The sequence below is a fragment of the Cebus imitator genome, unplaced genomic scaffold (assembly GCF_001604975.1).
Source record: "Cebus imitator isolate Cc_AM_T3 unplaced genomic scaffold, Cebus_imitator-1.0 Scaffold156, whole genome shotgun sequence".
Classification (NCBI taxonomy): Eukaryota; Metazoa; Chordata; class Mammalia; order Primates; family Cebidae; genus Cebus; species Cebus imitator.
Genome location: NW_016107471.1, coordinates 1,182,243 through 1,197,369, shown reverse-complemented (window position 1 = coordinate 1,197,369; position 15,127 = coordinate 1,182,243). Strand labels below are relative to the sequence as shown.

Genomic DNA, 15,127 nt, shown 5'->3' with positions numbered 1-15,127 from the left:
CAACCGACCCCAGTGTGTAGTGCTCCCCTCCCTTTGTCCATGTGCTCTCATCGTTCAACACCCGCCTATGAGTGAGAACATGCGGTGTTTGATCTTCTGCTCCTCTGTCAGTTTGCTGAGAATGATGGTTTCCAGGTTCATCCATGTCCCCACAAAGGACCCAAACATAAGGCAAGTTCTTAATGACTTACAAAGAGACATAGACTCCCACACAATAATAGTGGGAGACTTTAACACCCCATTGTCAACATTAGACAGATCAACCAGACAGAAAATTAACAAGGATATCCAGGACTTGAACTCAGACCTGGACCAAGCAAACCTAATAGACATTTACAGAACTCTCCACCCCAAAGCCACAGAATATACATTCTTCTCAGCACCACATCACACCTACTCTAAAATTGACCACATAATTGGGAGTAAATCACTCCTCAGCAAATGCAAAAGAATGGAAATTGTAACAAACAGTCTCTCAGACCACAGTGCAATCAAGTTAGAACTCAGAATTCAAAAACTAACTCAGAACCGCACAGCTTCATGGAAACTGAACAACTTGCTCTTGAATGTTGACTGGATAAACAATGAAATGAAGGCAGAAATAAAGATGTTCTTCGAAACCAACGAGAATGAAGACACAACATACCAGAATCTCTGGGACACATTTAAAGCAGTCTCTAGAGGAAAATATATAGCAATAAGTGCCCACATGAGAAGCAAGGAGAGATCAAAAATTGACACCCTATCGTCAAAACTGAAAGAGTTAGAGGAGCAAGATCAAAAAAACTCAAAGTCTAGCAGAAGACAAGAAATAGCTAAGATCAGAGCAGAACTGAAGGAGATAGAGACACAAAAAACCCTTCAAAAAATCAATAAATCCAGGAGCTGGTTTTTTGAAAAGATCAACAAAATAGACAGACCTCTAGCCAGATTAATAAAAAAGAAAAGAGAGAATAACCAAATTGATGCAATAAAAAACGATAAAGGGGATATCACCACAGATTCCACAGAAGTTTTAATAGTCTTTATTCACAAACTTTATCCCTTCAAAATGTGTTACTAACTAAAGTCAGTGGAGTATGGGGTTTAGTGACCCGGGAAATCATCTCAATTCTCCTTGTCACTTCCCTGTGTAGACAGCTTATCTTCCCCATTCTGATTATCCCTATTCAGATAATAAAAGAAAAACAAAGAAATGATTCAAAAAAGTAACTTTAAAAATCAGTAATTTCTTCAAGAAAAAAATAATACATCCCAAAAAAGTCAATGACTTTATCATTGTGCAAATAAAACAACTAGTTAGTTGTTTTACTTGAACTTTCACTTAACAAGTCAGTTTAGCATCTGGACAGAGAATTGGTTTGAATGAAAAGCATTATCTTCAATGATAAATTAATGATCTTATTTTCAAATTTTACATACTTTAATTTGGAGATTCATTTTTCACAAATAAAGATATTAGCTGAGCATGGTGGCATGGTCCTGTGGTCTCAGCTACTTGGGAGGCTGAGGTGAGAGGGTCACTTGAGTGCAAGAGATGGAGGCTACAGCGAGCCATGATCACAACACTGCACTCTAGCCTGGGAGACAGGGTGAGATCTCAACTAAAAAAAAAAATACATTTATTTTACATTATCACCATTACTTGATTATAACACTATAGTTGAATCAAAATTAGGATTCTTAAAACACATTATTATATATAATATAGTTATTCAAGAGAATAATATTTACTTTTAGTGACCTCATTATGCTAGTACAGTGCTTCATTTTTATATCACATTTTAACAGAGCACACAAAGTGCTAACAGAAGGAAAGTGTTAAGATTTAATTGTCTGTGAAATATTTTCAGAATTAGCTTTGATGTGAAAAAGAAAGTAATAGTTACATAGAGAATTGTAATGCTGTAAGGCTGAAACACTCAACCCAATGAAAATTCATCTATAAAGAAGAGAAGCCACAATAAAGAACCTATAAAATGCATCTCTAATAAGATGAAACTTTCACTTTCTTTATTATTTACATGTTCTTGCTTATTTTCGTATTTGTCTGTCATACCACCATTCCTTTTTTAGTGACTCATCAGCATCAGCAACCTGATTAAACATTCCCTAGTTTAAAAAAAAAAAGGAATAGTAATTGATACATGCTCAAGCTGAGTTAAGTCAATGCTATTCATTTGGATGAAAAGTAAAAAAGGTAGTCGATCAGTTAAAAGTTTCTAAATGTTTGATGGTGCCATATCATGTAACCTTAACATCTGGATGACTGGATTTTAAACTTTGTATCCAGATGTCTGGCATCAGGCAGACAGAACTTCAGTGGTTCAATCAGTCATCAACTTTCACTGAGCCCCCCCTTGTGTTGGACAACTCATCGAGGGATGTGGAACATCACCTTATTCATGAGCTATTACAAAATCCTCTTAATTAGTCCTTCTGACTCCATCCTCTCCTCATTCCAAAATACCAGAATACTAACACACCCTTTTCAAAATCTGTTACTCGCTCAAAATACTTTCCTTGCCTCAGGTTTCCACTGAAATTTGGTGGCTGCATAGAGCTGTAATAGGAGAGTTTATAAGAACCCCACTTGTAAATTGATCATGTTACACACACTCTCTATGTGTAACCTCTTACATTGCACTAGCCTGGAGTCAGTAATACCCAATTCCTTGAGCTGTTTTTATGCTTGTTTATGTATAATGCCTATCAGACCCAAAAACACTTCCAGGTACGTAGTAGTCACTCTAAGAATGGAAATAGTTTTTTAATCAACCAGTGATCAAGATTAATAATACATGTCAAACACAGTTCTAGTAAAAAAAAGAAATGTTTAACAAATGTCCTTTATATATTTCTTTTCTTAATATAAATACCACATTTCCTTGACTCTAAAATCCCATTGATTATAAGAGGTTCAACTTGAAACAACTTTTTCCATAAAAAAGGAATTCTATTCCATGAAATGTAGGCAAAAACCATAAAACCCAGGCTGATTTTATAAATGTTACAGTGTGAAAAATCATGCTTACTGAAGAAATACAGTTTTGTTTTTATTGCTAATACTATTACCTTTACATTCCCTTTTGCATTATGTTCCCGGCAAATTAAATTAATTGCTTTGAGGAAAGGGAGGAATCTAAAATAATTCCAAAAATTTTGTCAAATGATGCCACAAGATGAAATAAAATGTGCAGAAGAAGAAAATGAATTCAGTTCTGTCCATGTTGAGACTGACACCAAGGAGGAAATCTTTAGTTGGCCATTTAAAAATATGAATGGCCCCCTGAAGAAAAATATGCAGATTAGCATTTGGAAGATGTTTTATATATATATATATATATATATATATATATATATATATACACACACACATATATTATGTATTTTATATATACAAATTATATAATATACATTATATAATATATAATTTATATATATTATATTATTTATATATTATATAAATAATATATATATAAAATAAATGAATTGACATTGCTGAAGCATTTGTTGTTGTGGAATGTACTCTCTTTTTTCAAAATCTTCATAGAATTCCTTAACTTCATTTTGTGTGTGTGTGTATATATATATATATATATATATATATATACACACAGACACATATATATACACACACACAATCTATCCTACTATAGTAGGATAATATATCTATATATGTATTATGTGTATGTATATACTGTAAATATTTCCTACTATAATCCAGGGTACGACAGAGTTTGGAAAGGACAGGTCTTGTTGTTCTCATAATGGAGGAAACAAATGTTAATAATCACAAAAGTTAATACATAACTTCAATGATGAGACTTGACACAGAGAAAAGATGCATGGCACTTTGTGAGCATAGAATAAGAGTACCTGACATTGTGAGAGAGTTCAGGGAAAACTTGCCTTAGAATTGTTGCCTGAGCTGCCAGCATAAAAATGAGTGGGAACTGATTAGGTGAAGTAGAGGAGAGAAGAGGTTGTAGACAGAGATAATTCAATGTGTAAAATCTCTTTGGCAAAAGGGAACATGATGACTGATAAAAGTAACTTCTGTGGCCGGAGTGGAGAGAGTAGAGACTTGACCAGAAAGAGATAATGCTGGAGAGGTAGATAGGAGACTGACACACAAAACTTTGAAGGTCATGTTAATGAGCCTGCTGTTTTTTTACCATGCATGCAATAAGCTGGGAGGGAAAATGGAATGCTTGACATAATCAGCTGAATATTCTGAGACAATTGCTCTAGCTGCAATAGGCAGAAGAGATCAAAGATGGTATTATACAAGATTATTTCTGTTTCAGTTAAGAAAATTCCCACTCACGCTGGTTTAAGAAAAAAGACCATGTGTTGGCTCCTAAATTGTAAAGTGTCGCCAAGAGCCAGTATTCAGGCATTTGGGGATCTGGATGCTCAATGATGTTTTCAGGAATATCTGCATCACAGTTCTGCTTTCTACCACATTGCTTTATTTTTAGACAGGATCTACTTTTTTGGTGATGAGATGACAGCTGGCAGCCTGATATATGAGACAAAAACTCCCATATATTATCACCCCAGCAGAAAGAGAACTTCCTTTTCTCTGGTTCCAACAAATATCCCAGGACTGATGCTTACTGAACAACTTGGGTCATATGTGAATCCATGAAAAAATCATTATGGCCAAGGAAGAGCAGAATGACTTGCTCACTTCTATAGCCAGGTGGTACTGTGAATCCCACCTGAACAACATGACCTGAAAAGAGGAAAGGAACAGTCTCCACAGAAAAATATGAATGTTGTCATCAGAAGTGGAAGATTTAAAGTAATTACGGAGGGACAGGTTAACAAGATCTTATGATGTCCCTGAAATGATATAGCCATAGTTTTAATTAAGAGTAAAGAGTAAATTCATAGGATTTTGTAATTGATTAGACAATAGAATAAGAGAGATTGAGATATCAGGAATATGTCCCAAATTTCATGTTTAAATAACTGGTAATGTCATTCACTGAGAGTCAACACTGTAAGTGAGCCAGGTTTAGAAGTAGGGAGAGAAGGGACAGATGATGAGTTTACTTTGAAGTATGTTGAGTTGGAGGAGCCATTGAGACTTATGAGAGATTTTAAGAAGACAGTTGGATATATAGGACTAAAGATTAAGGAAGACACCTCACCTACAGGGATAAGCTTCACCCAAGACTAGAATAGTCCACTGGTTCAAAGGTTATCAGTGATCACGGACAATCATAAAAGTAGAAGCCTGATTATAGTCAGTAGAATGGATAAAAGGTGAGAAAATAGAGACAGTAAGTATATACTAGTCTTTGTGGTAGTATTAACTATGCATGCAAATTCACTACTATTTTCTTCCCTGAAAAATAGAGTTTAATTTGCTTCTTTTTTATTCTGGGCTGGCTTTAGTCACTTGCTTGACCAGAAGAATGTAGCAGGAATAATGTTCTGGCACTTCCAGTGCTACGTCACAAGACCTTGTAACTTCTGCCTGAGCCTTCCAGAACACATATTATAAAGAGGCCCAAATAGTCAGCTATACGTTGGGCAAATTATTAAACTCCTTAAGCCTCAGTTTTCTCATGTACATAATGATAAGCTCTCAATACTTGCCAGTTGCTGCTGTATCACTCTTTTCTGATTAATCTGTAATGAAGTGAATTTGTACCATAAATAGAGATAGGATTTGGCTATTTTACACTTTACAAAGGGTATTTTTTAAATAATATTTTGACCCTACAATAATTTTAGTGTTCAGTATTGTGATCTTATCATAAACCAACTTACTAGTCAACTAAAATATGTACAACTAAAATTCTTAAAGGAAACAAATGTGATGTCCTGTGCTTTTTGTGACAATGCAGGAACATTCAGTGGTGATATTTTCAGGAGTACTTTGCCATTCAAGCAGGGTTTTTCTGAAGTTACAAAGAGACATACTCTAATATCATTCCCAGAAATACCACTTCTGCAAGTCAGAGAATTAAATTACCACTTTAATTTAGTAACTGTTATATCTCTAAAGAGAGAATTTCAGAAAATACCACTCTCAGAGTAAGTATTCATAAGAATGCCACCTTAAAGGGGAATTTATGGGTATAATATGGCTACTAATTTTATCTGACTTGTATCTTTCAAAGGAGAAGAAAATAGGGACAATGAGACACCTGGATATATATAACAACTTGCCTCCATGTAGCATATACAAATTTCCATATCTTCCCTGGACTTGGTTTTCATATGTAACTCAGGGAACATGCATTTTGCAGCCATGAGATGAAAGGAGGTTCTTTTGACTCATGCTCACTGAAAATCTCTTCCCCATCATACTTGCAGACAGGGAAGGGAACACTGTCCTAGTTGCTCTTAGAAATCTGACTGTTGGTTGGCTGTATGGAAAACAGCTGAGGTGAAGTGGGCTAATACAAACTCAGAGACCCAACTGTTCTCTGAAGGAGATATGTAGATGACAAAATCGCACCCTTACTTCAGTCTTTTGCGAGTTGCATTTCTTTTTTTCTCCTACTTTTTTTAAAAAAAAGAAGAGTTTTCTGGATCTGAACCATTGGAACACCAATTTCCAAAGTCCCTTATCTAAAAATAAGTATCTATGACTGCAAATAATGTGCTGTTCTGAGCAGACATTAGCCTTCAATGTTAGTACATTAAAAATGGGATTGAGCAAGCTGGAATGAAGAATATTGTTTTAAATTGTATATTGACCACCACCTGTATTAAATCCAGGCCACTGAAAAAACTATAACTACTTTGAATTATCATTGTAATATTCATAGAGAATATTAGGTGTGCTTGCAAAGTTGTAAAGCAATTGGGATTTGATATGAAAAGTTTGATTTTCATTCCCTTGAACCAAAAATTTCATATTTTGTGCTTAATTATAATATTAAATGAAACAAAATATGTGGTAATTTGTTTAAAAATTGAAGTTTAAAAAACTAAACCCATATTTGAATTTTTTTTCAATCCTATTAAAAACAACAAATCTCCAATGTCTCCACAGAATTATCAAAAGGAGAAAATGCACCTAGCATAGTATCTAACAAAAGTGAATAACCCAGACTTATGTTGGAAATATACACAAATTTCTGTCATGCCCTCTTGAATTCTCTTCAGGTAAAATCCTCACATTCTCAAATCATAAGCAAAGACTTATAACTGTGTGCTACAAGTCAGCATCCTCTGTCAGCCCGGGAGGCTAACAGTGTGACAGTAGCCGTAATATCTTTTAACTCATCCCTTCTCCCTTCCTTATGGAATGATTCCCATTCCTTTAAGCTTCATGACTGCATAAGCAGGAGTGAATCACATCAGAGAGAAAGAGAAACCCTCCTGAGAATGGTAGCATTGCCAAGGTCTAGCAAAGAGTCTGTATGCTTTGTTTGATTAATATATGTAACCACAAATCCTTAGGAATTTTAAACTAACGTACATATAAGAGGATGAAACAATTATTGATGTTTTATTTTCTCCATGAACAGCTACTTTACATTCTTTAAGGATATCTTTTTCAAAAAGTCTCTCTCAATGGTAAACTTGGGAGAATTATCCCAGACATTGCCTCAACCTATTTTTCACTTAATTGTTCAATTTTTTTCATATCAGTTCTTTCTAGAGGAAATTTAGGGTGATGAATAAGAGACACATCTGTTTCACACACACACACACACACACACACACACATACATGATATGATTAATACAATAAAATTTAAAAGACTGTAAAAAGGAAGCTGTAAAAAGGAGGAAGACAACTCCAGTCTGTCTCATTTCACTATAATTTGTGTAAGTTTTCTTATGTTGGCACTCCAGCAATATAAAAAATAATTCAGTCCCATACCTTTAAATATTTTGTTGACAATACTAGTATATAATATCAAGATAATTTCAGACGGAGAGAAAAAGTAAATATGATTTAACTCATGCCTTCTATTGTACCGTAGGTATTAAAATGATGTGACGTTGTATAGTCTTTTAAAAAAAAAAGCATGTGTTGTCCTGAATACTAACTTCCCTTCACACACAAATGACTTGATAGTATATGGTACAATTCTAAGATAAAGAAAAATTTCATCTAGCAGGCTCACTTGAAATATATTTAAAATGAAAATATGACATTTTCATTTGTGACATCAACAGGACCTAAGCTAGGTTCATGAAAATGGTAAAGATTCAGATTTATCTGAAAAGCCAACTGTTAAGTATTTTCATCCCAGACATAAAGATTTCATGTCAATGAATAGTAATTCCACTAGGGGTGTTCTTTTAAAAGATCATGAGCCAAAATATTTCTTGTGGTAAAAGATTTTATTTATGGTGGAATTTCCAAAATTTCTTATATCTTGAAATTATCCACAAAGTACTATTTTGTGCTTACATTTAAAAGACGAATTTCTTACAAGAAAAGATCAAAATATATACATTAGGCAGTATTGTTATATTTTTTATTTAATACAATATGACTAAATGATTAAAGACAAAAGAAATAGTTAAATATATTTAAAATTCCATTTAACTGATTCTCAGCTGTTTTAATGTTTTAAAGCAAAAATAAAGCTCTAAACACCAGGGACAATATTTATAATATATATACATATATATAAGTTAAGCATTGCAACAAGATACCCTCAATGAATTGCCCCCTATCAGAAATAGTATTATTGGAACTAAGTATTAATATCTAAAGCAAAGAACAATGCAGAAAAAAGTATTAATTGCAATGATGACTTTTTAGTTAAATATACTTTTTTTATAAATTGGCAAGATAGTATTTACAAATTTACAACTGAAAAGAAATTCTTTATATATATGTTGTCTTGGTTTTGGACTTTTTGAAGCCTTCTTCTTCCTGTGTTTTAGGCCCTCCTGGAAGAAGTGATATAGACCAGAAAATTAGTTCATAGCACATGATAGATAAGCCTGGAACTAGAAGCCCCTGGAGTTGCAGGCTGTGAATCGGTGCTGGCAACTGGGGAGAGAGAGGCCGGATCCTGGAGAGGCAACCCAGGTTGCTCTGAGGAGGTGATCCGGTCCACTATGTTGGATAAGCAATCCAAGCTGGATAAGGAGTTTTTATCTGTGGCATATACTAAGGATACAAGGAGAAAGCATTAAAAAATAATTAGCCCTAGATAGACAGACTTGCTTATGTTGCCCCTCAAACTGTAGGTCAACTCCTCTGACACCCAGAGGTCAAGTGGTCACAGAAAGTCTAACTTAGAAATTTGCAGCAAATATCTTGCAATTCCTGTGGGGTGGAGGTGAGGAGTGGGGAAGCCCCTTGATAATATTTCAAGCAACAGTGTGTATGCAAGTGTGCGTGCGTGTGTGTGTGTGCATGTCTGCTAGGGGGATTTGGAGCAGAAGATGTGTTTATTTTGCTTTGTCAAAGCCTCCCTATAAGAACCATCACTTCCGTTCCCTTCCCCAATACTATCAGGAAAAACAGACTTTTACAGGCTGAATTGTTAGGTTGAACTGGTCTTTAAACTCCTGTGAAGTTATCGATTCTTACCATTTGATACATCAGGACAGTAGATGCTGTCAAAAGTACTGCTCTTTCTGGACCAGACAGGACTGTTGCATTCGGGCTATAATACAAGACACACAAAAAAGTTTGTTTTCAGGTCTTGGCAAAAGATGTTCTGACCAACAGTGAAGCTGTGCTTGCCCACTAGCTCTGTAACCAACCACTGTCAATCACCTCCACTGCCTTGATTTAGGAAGGGCTAGCCCTCTCCAAATTCCTAGGGCACTGAGGTCAATCTCTGTGCTTGAAGAAGAGGAGGGCAGCAGCAAAGGGAAGAGGGGGTGGAATTCAGCAGCGATGTGCATTGGGTTAACCATGCAAAATGGATTGTAGTAGAAGAAAGCCACACTAATTCAAGGAAAGAACACTTTCCCAGGGCAAAAACACATTAAAACCTGGCAGCCTTGGAGCAAACGCCCTCAAGAAAGAATGCATCAACTTATTTCAGCCAGTCCTCAGCGGAGCAGGAACTGGGGCCATGTGGGTATTTCTTTCCATTTCTTCATTAAGTTATAAACTTAATTTGTTTTTAGATACTGGTGTAGGGCATGATCCAGAGAAGGCATATTTTGAACATAATAAATTCAGGAATGGAGGAAACATCTGAGTGATCATTCACAGCCACCTATCTCCCATGCCAACTCTCTATTACAGTGTACACTTAGAACCTGCTATAAAGTCAAACTAAAATCTTGTTCAGCAGCAGTTTTGGGAGTCTTTCTAAACGTGGACCCCTCTTCTTTTAAAGCAACTCAGCAACTGTCTCCACTCCACTCTCCCCGCTGCACCTGGTTTAAATGAGGTGTAAGGATTTTAGAAAAGATTAGGGCAGCCTAGCAGGTACCAGATCTATTGCTTACCATGCCATCAGAGCAGTTGGAGGTGGGGCTGGTGGGCTCCGAGCAGCTCTGTCCTGGCAGGCTGTAGTAGTTCTCCACCTGCTCTCTCAGCAACTCCTGCAGGCTCTCGATGTAGCGGATGGCATTTCTGAGGATCTCCACCTTGGGCAGCCTCTGATTGGGGTTGGTCGTGGTGCACCTCTTGAGGGTTTCGAAAGCCTGGTTGACCTTCTTCAGGCGCCTCCGCTCGCGCATGGTGGCTGCCTTCCTCCGATCCATAGTGGTGGACTTCCTCTTGCAGGCTTTGCAGGCCCACATGAGGCAGTGACCAGCCTGGTGGTGGCCGGTAGGCGCTCGCACGTGCTCGTCCTCGTCTGAGCCCTGCAGCTCGGCTTTGTGCGCCCCGAAGGCAGCCACTCGCGGTTCGAACTCCTCCCCAAATTCACCCTCGGGGGATGGGATGCAGGAGCCGTCGTAGAAGTACTCAGAAGGTGAGAACTGGCAGCCGTCCATCATGTCCATCCTGCAGAGACGCAGGCGGTGCACCTGGACGGCAGCGAGAGGGATGGGGAGAAACGGGAACCCGGCGCCGCTACGGACGGGCAAATCCCGGGCGGAGCTCCCTGGTCGGTTGCTCCGGTAATTAACAGGGGCAGACGCCTGTTGGCCTGGGTCGACAAGCTGGGGTTGGGGTTCTTTATATATTCTTGCGGGAGGGAGGCCGGTCCCAGTGGCCCGGCACTATTAGCATATCCCACCGCAACCCCCGCGGGGGCTGTCTGGACAAACCTCCCCCTTTTCTCTAGGGACAATTTGCTGTGTGCTGCCCCTTTTGAAGCTAATGGTTTTACTGCACTTCTGCTGCGGCTGGGGCGGGTCCCCAACCTGCTCACTTGCACTCTCTAGAGAAGCTAAACCAAGGGATCACTTAAGCAGTGTTTCATGCAGAAGTAACAAAGGCAGTCCAACTTTTTGCAATTGCACACACATTTCAAAATAGTAATAATAAATAGAAATCCCTTTCAGCTGGCACGGAGAACTAACCTGCCCTCCCAATCCTGGACATGGGGAATCACCTGATTTTGGGGTGTTTGTTTCTCTTTTACGTGAACTTTAATTATCTTGAGAATTTTTCCCAGCAATTTGATTGAATAAGGGTTGCCAAAAACTTGAAGTAACATTTTCAGTCATGGAGTGAATCTAGGGTTTGCCTTATAAAATCCATTTTGTATAGATTCAGATAAGTACAATTTTGCTCAGACTGTCATTTATTGTAAGCTCTACCTTATTGAGGCTAGGGAGGGAGTTTCCTTTTCCCAAGATGAGACTCACTCCGAGTTCTCCCTGTATGTCTGCTCATCTAAAAGTAGGTGGGCACAGGAGGGCCAGGTGACCAGAAACCCTCCTTTTGTCCTTGCTTCCTTCCTTTTCCTCTTCTGCACGTATTTGTTGAGTGCCTTCTCCTTCGTTCCAGGACTTCTCTATATCCTGAGCAGGCCAAAAACCTGCACTGAAAGTGTCTCTAAGCTTTGCTAATGGAAGAACTCCAGTTTTAGATGGCAAACTCTCTTTCCAGGGGCGAGTCTCCTTTCTCCCTCTCTTTCTGCTCCACTCTGTCATTTCTACAGACTAAACAGCCAAGCTAGGCTTTAGGGTTGCTAATTTTCTGCTCTCAGGCAAACTAATACCGTTACAGATGCGTCCCAGCTGCCGCCACTGCAATCCTTGACTCGTGTAAAATTTCCAACTTCTCAAACCAGGAGTAACTTCACACACTTCAGTGACAAAAGCCTTCCAGAAAAGCAGGCACAGCAGGGTCTTTGGGACTTGGATGGATAGAAAGCAAGAGGGGAGGGTTGTCATTTAAGTGAGAGTGAGTCTATTAATCAGCTTTTACCAATCCTCCTCCACCCTTAATCCACTTTCAGATTACTTAGGTTGAGGAGGTGCTGTTTATATTTAGGAAAAGCAATTACTTAAGGTCTACACAATTAGTGTAGGGTTTTGGACTAGGTCTTGTGGCCCTGTTAAAAGAAGCAGGAGTGTTCTCAACTCAACCTAGGGTCACCCAGTTCAATAAATATTGTGGCTCCAAAGTTATTGGGAGGAGGGAGTTTTCCTTCCTATTATTATTAATTATTTTCTTTCAGTGAATGGAACTTTGTATTATGTTCTTAAAGCAACACTGGTTCACTGATCCAGCCTCTGCAGGGGCCAGAGAAGTATCAACCTCTTCAGGGTGAGATCTCTCTAACGTGAAGGCCTTGAAAACCAGAGATGGGAGAGTGACACTGTCATTCACTAAGGTTTGCTAGCCACACCATTGCTGTCTCCTCTCTTCCATCCTGTCATCCCTAAGACAAAGATCCCTTCTGAAAAACAGGCTCCCTCTCACACCAATGGGCTGCTTAATCACCTGACCAGTGGAAAATTCATCTGCACCTTTTTTAGGGCTATTAACAAGTCTATGCCTTTGAAATGAATACTGTATCCAGGGCTACACCAGATAAAAAGAGGCAAGTTCAAGAAGAACCCAGGTGGAATCTAAGACGCCAACCACGCTGGTGGAAATATTAAAATGCACAGCAAATGCATAGCATATTGCTACCTCTGAAATACAATAGTGGGTAGATATTCTGTCCCAGGAATTCTCAGCCAAGTCCCACAGTTTCTATTAGCAGCAATATGACTACTTTTTAATTTTTTTGGCTATGGAATCCACAAATTAGCTCAGACTTGTGATTTGGTCTTTAAAGTTAGAGCACTTCTGCTCTCCTTTCAGCTAATTTCTGAAAGCACTTAACAAGCTTTCTACTCAAGCCACTCAGCGTGAGATACTTTTAACTAACAATTATTGAGAATTTTTTATTTGCAGAGCACTGTTCTCAACCCATTCCGTAGATTAACTTAACAATTAATACTCCAAACCACCCTGTGGGAACTATTCTTGGACCCATTGTAGAAAGAAACTAAACCCAAGCCCCAGGGACTAGGTAATTTGCCCCAAGGTAACACAGGATTGGAAACTAGGCATCCTGTCATTACAGCTTCTATTTAGAGGTGATTTTGTTTGTTTTCTTCCTCAATTAATTTAGGCTCCGTGCGCTTCCTTAGCTCTCCAGAGCAGAAACTCGCAAAAGCTAGCTACTCATCTTTTCCTGGCTCCTCAACATCTTTCTCTGGCTCCTGTGCCTGGGAAGACGCTGTCACTCAGGAACCTCTGTCACTAAGAGTAGTTCTCAGAGGTTAGAGCTGTCTTTGGTAAGGTGATCTCAAAACAAAGTTACCAGAGTGCCGCGAGCGAGTGGTACTAAAGAAGCCGAGAAAACAGGAGCGCCCGGCGGCTTAATGGGACTTGCTAGCAGGGGAACAGGGTCTGGAGTTGAGGGCCCCTGGGGCGCAAGTGCTGAAAATAGGATCTCAGAGCACCAAAGTAAAAAGAAACAAGAAACTTTTTAAATGGTTCAAAAACTTTTTAAAAAGTTTAAAAGAAACAACTTTTAAGATGCTGTCAGGAGCGAGAGAAGAAAGAGATTTTAAGAAGAATTAAAACAAAAAAATGTAAAAAGCAGTATGTTAAGAAGGTAGGCAGCCAGCACCACGAAGATGACTGCTACGGTGTCCCAGCTCAGGAGCGGTCCCCTGCTCTTTTCCGAGGGGATACTGGAAGGAGAAAATAAAGAACTGGGTGAGAAACAGAGAGAAAAATAATTTTTTTGAGTGAGTTGAACAGGGAAGCATGGGCAAAATTTTTTAAATGGCTTTTAAAAAGATCTACTAATCAGGGCACCTTTTTGTACTCAAAATTGGACTAGATTAGCTTTTGCTCCTTACACAAAGAATGAAAATAAGTTTTCTACTATTTCTGCAGAGAAGTGAATTTCTTGCATGCGGAGAAAACTCACGTTTATTTCATATGTAAACAGGTTGTTGGAAATGACACTCCAACCCTGTCGGCCAGAGAAGTCTAACAGTAGGTAAATGAGGGGAAGAAAACTCAGTCACCTCTGGTGCTATAAATGGATACTCAAATGGATACTCACTAAGGTTCTGTTGAAGTAGATTGATTATTTATTTATTTATCTTTTTTCATTTTATATTCTGAGAAAAATACATTTTATTTTCTTGCAATTTAGAATTTTAACCGGGTTCTAATAGCAATGACCTTTAAGTAACATCAACATTTTTTAAAAAGTGAAATCTCTTTTAGTTTAAGCATTATGGCAATACGCTAGTGTTGATGGACTCATCACACCAGCAAAATGATGCTCATACCTTCCTCTTATAGTAAATTTTGTCCACCCTAGGAATTCTGCATTATTGAAAATGCTCTATGCTTCTCTTAGAAGGAGATACCAAATACATGTAGAAGGAAGATGCTGTCACTCAGGAGCCTCTGTCAGTAAGGGTAAAAGGATAAATCCATTTCAATTCACTTCTGCCCCTACCTGCAGATCCTTCTCAACTCCTAGACTAAGGAAGTTGTTCTTGATATTTTTTGTATTATAGATGACTTCAAAATGTGCTAAACAATTGCAAACTGCTATTAGCTCTGGGAATCAGGCACACCTAAGTAAACACATTAGTACCTGCCAGAGCTGCTGGAAGAATTTGTGAAGACAGCTGAGGAAGACATTGGCCTCTGCTTGAATTAGAGGACTTCCAGGAGAGATCAAAGGCCTAAGTAAGGACATTCAGCAGCCTTGAGAGTACAGAAAGTAGCCAGTTCTTACAGCGTTATC

General features: G+C 38.3%; 1 protein-coding gene across 1 annotated transcript; it reads right to left on the bottom strand.

Annotated features, from left to right (window-relative positions):
• Nucleotides 1-8,123: 8,123 nt before the first annotated feature.
• On the bottom strand, nt 8,124-11,053 carry MYF5 (myogenic factor 5). Its single transcript, XM_017543513.2, has 3 exons — nt 10,407-11,053; nt 9,532-9,607; nt 8,124-9,105 (listed from the first exon to the last, which is right to left on the bottom strand). Exons 1-3 carry the CDS (start codon nt 10,905-10,907, stop codon nt 8,915-8,917), a joined length of 768 nt encoding a protein of 255 aa, XP_017399002.1. The 5' UTR covers nt 10,908-11,053; the 3' UTR covers nt 8,124-8,914.
• Between the last annotated feature and the right edge of the window lie 4,074 nt (nt 11,054-15,127).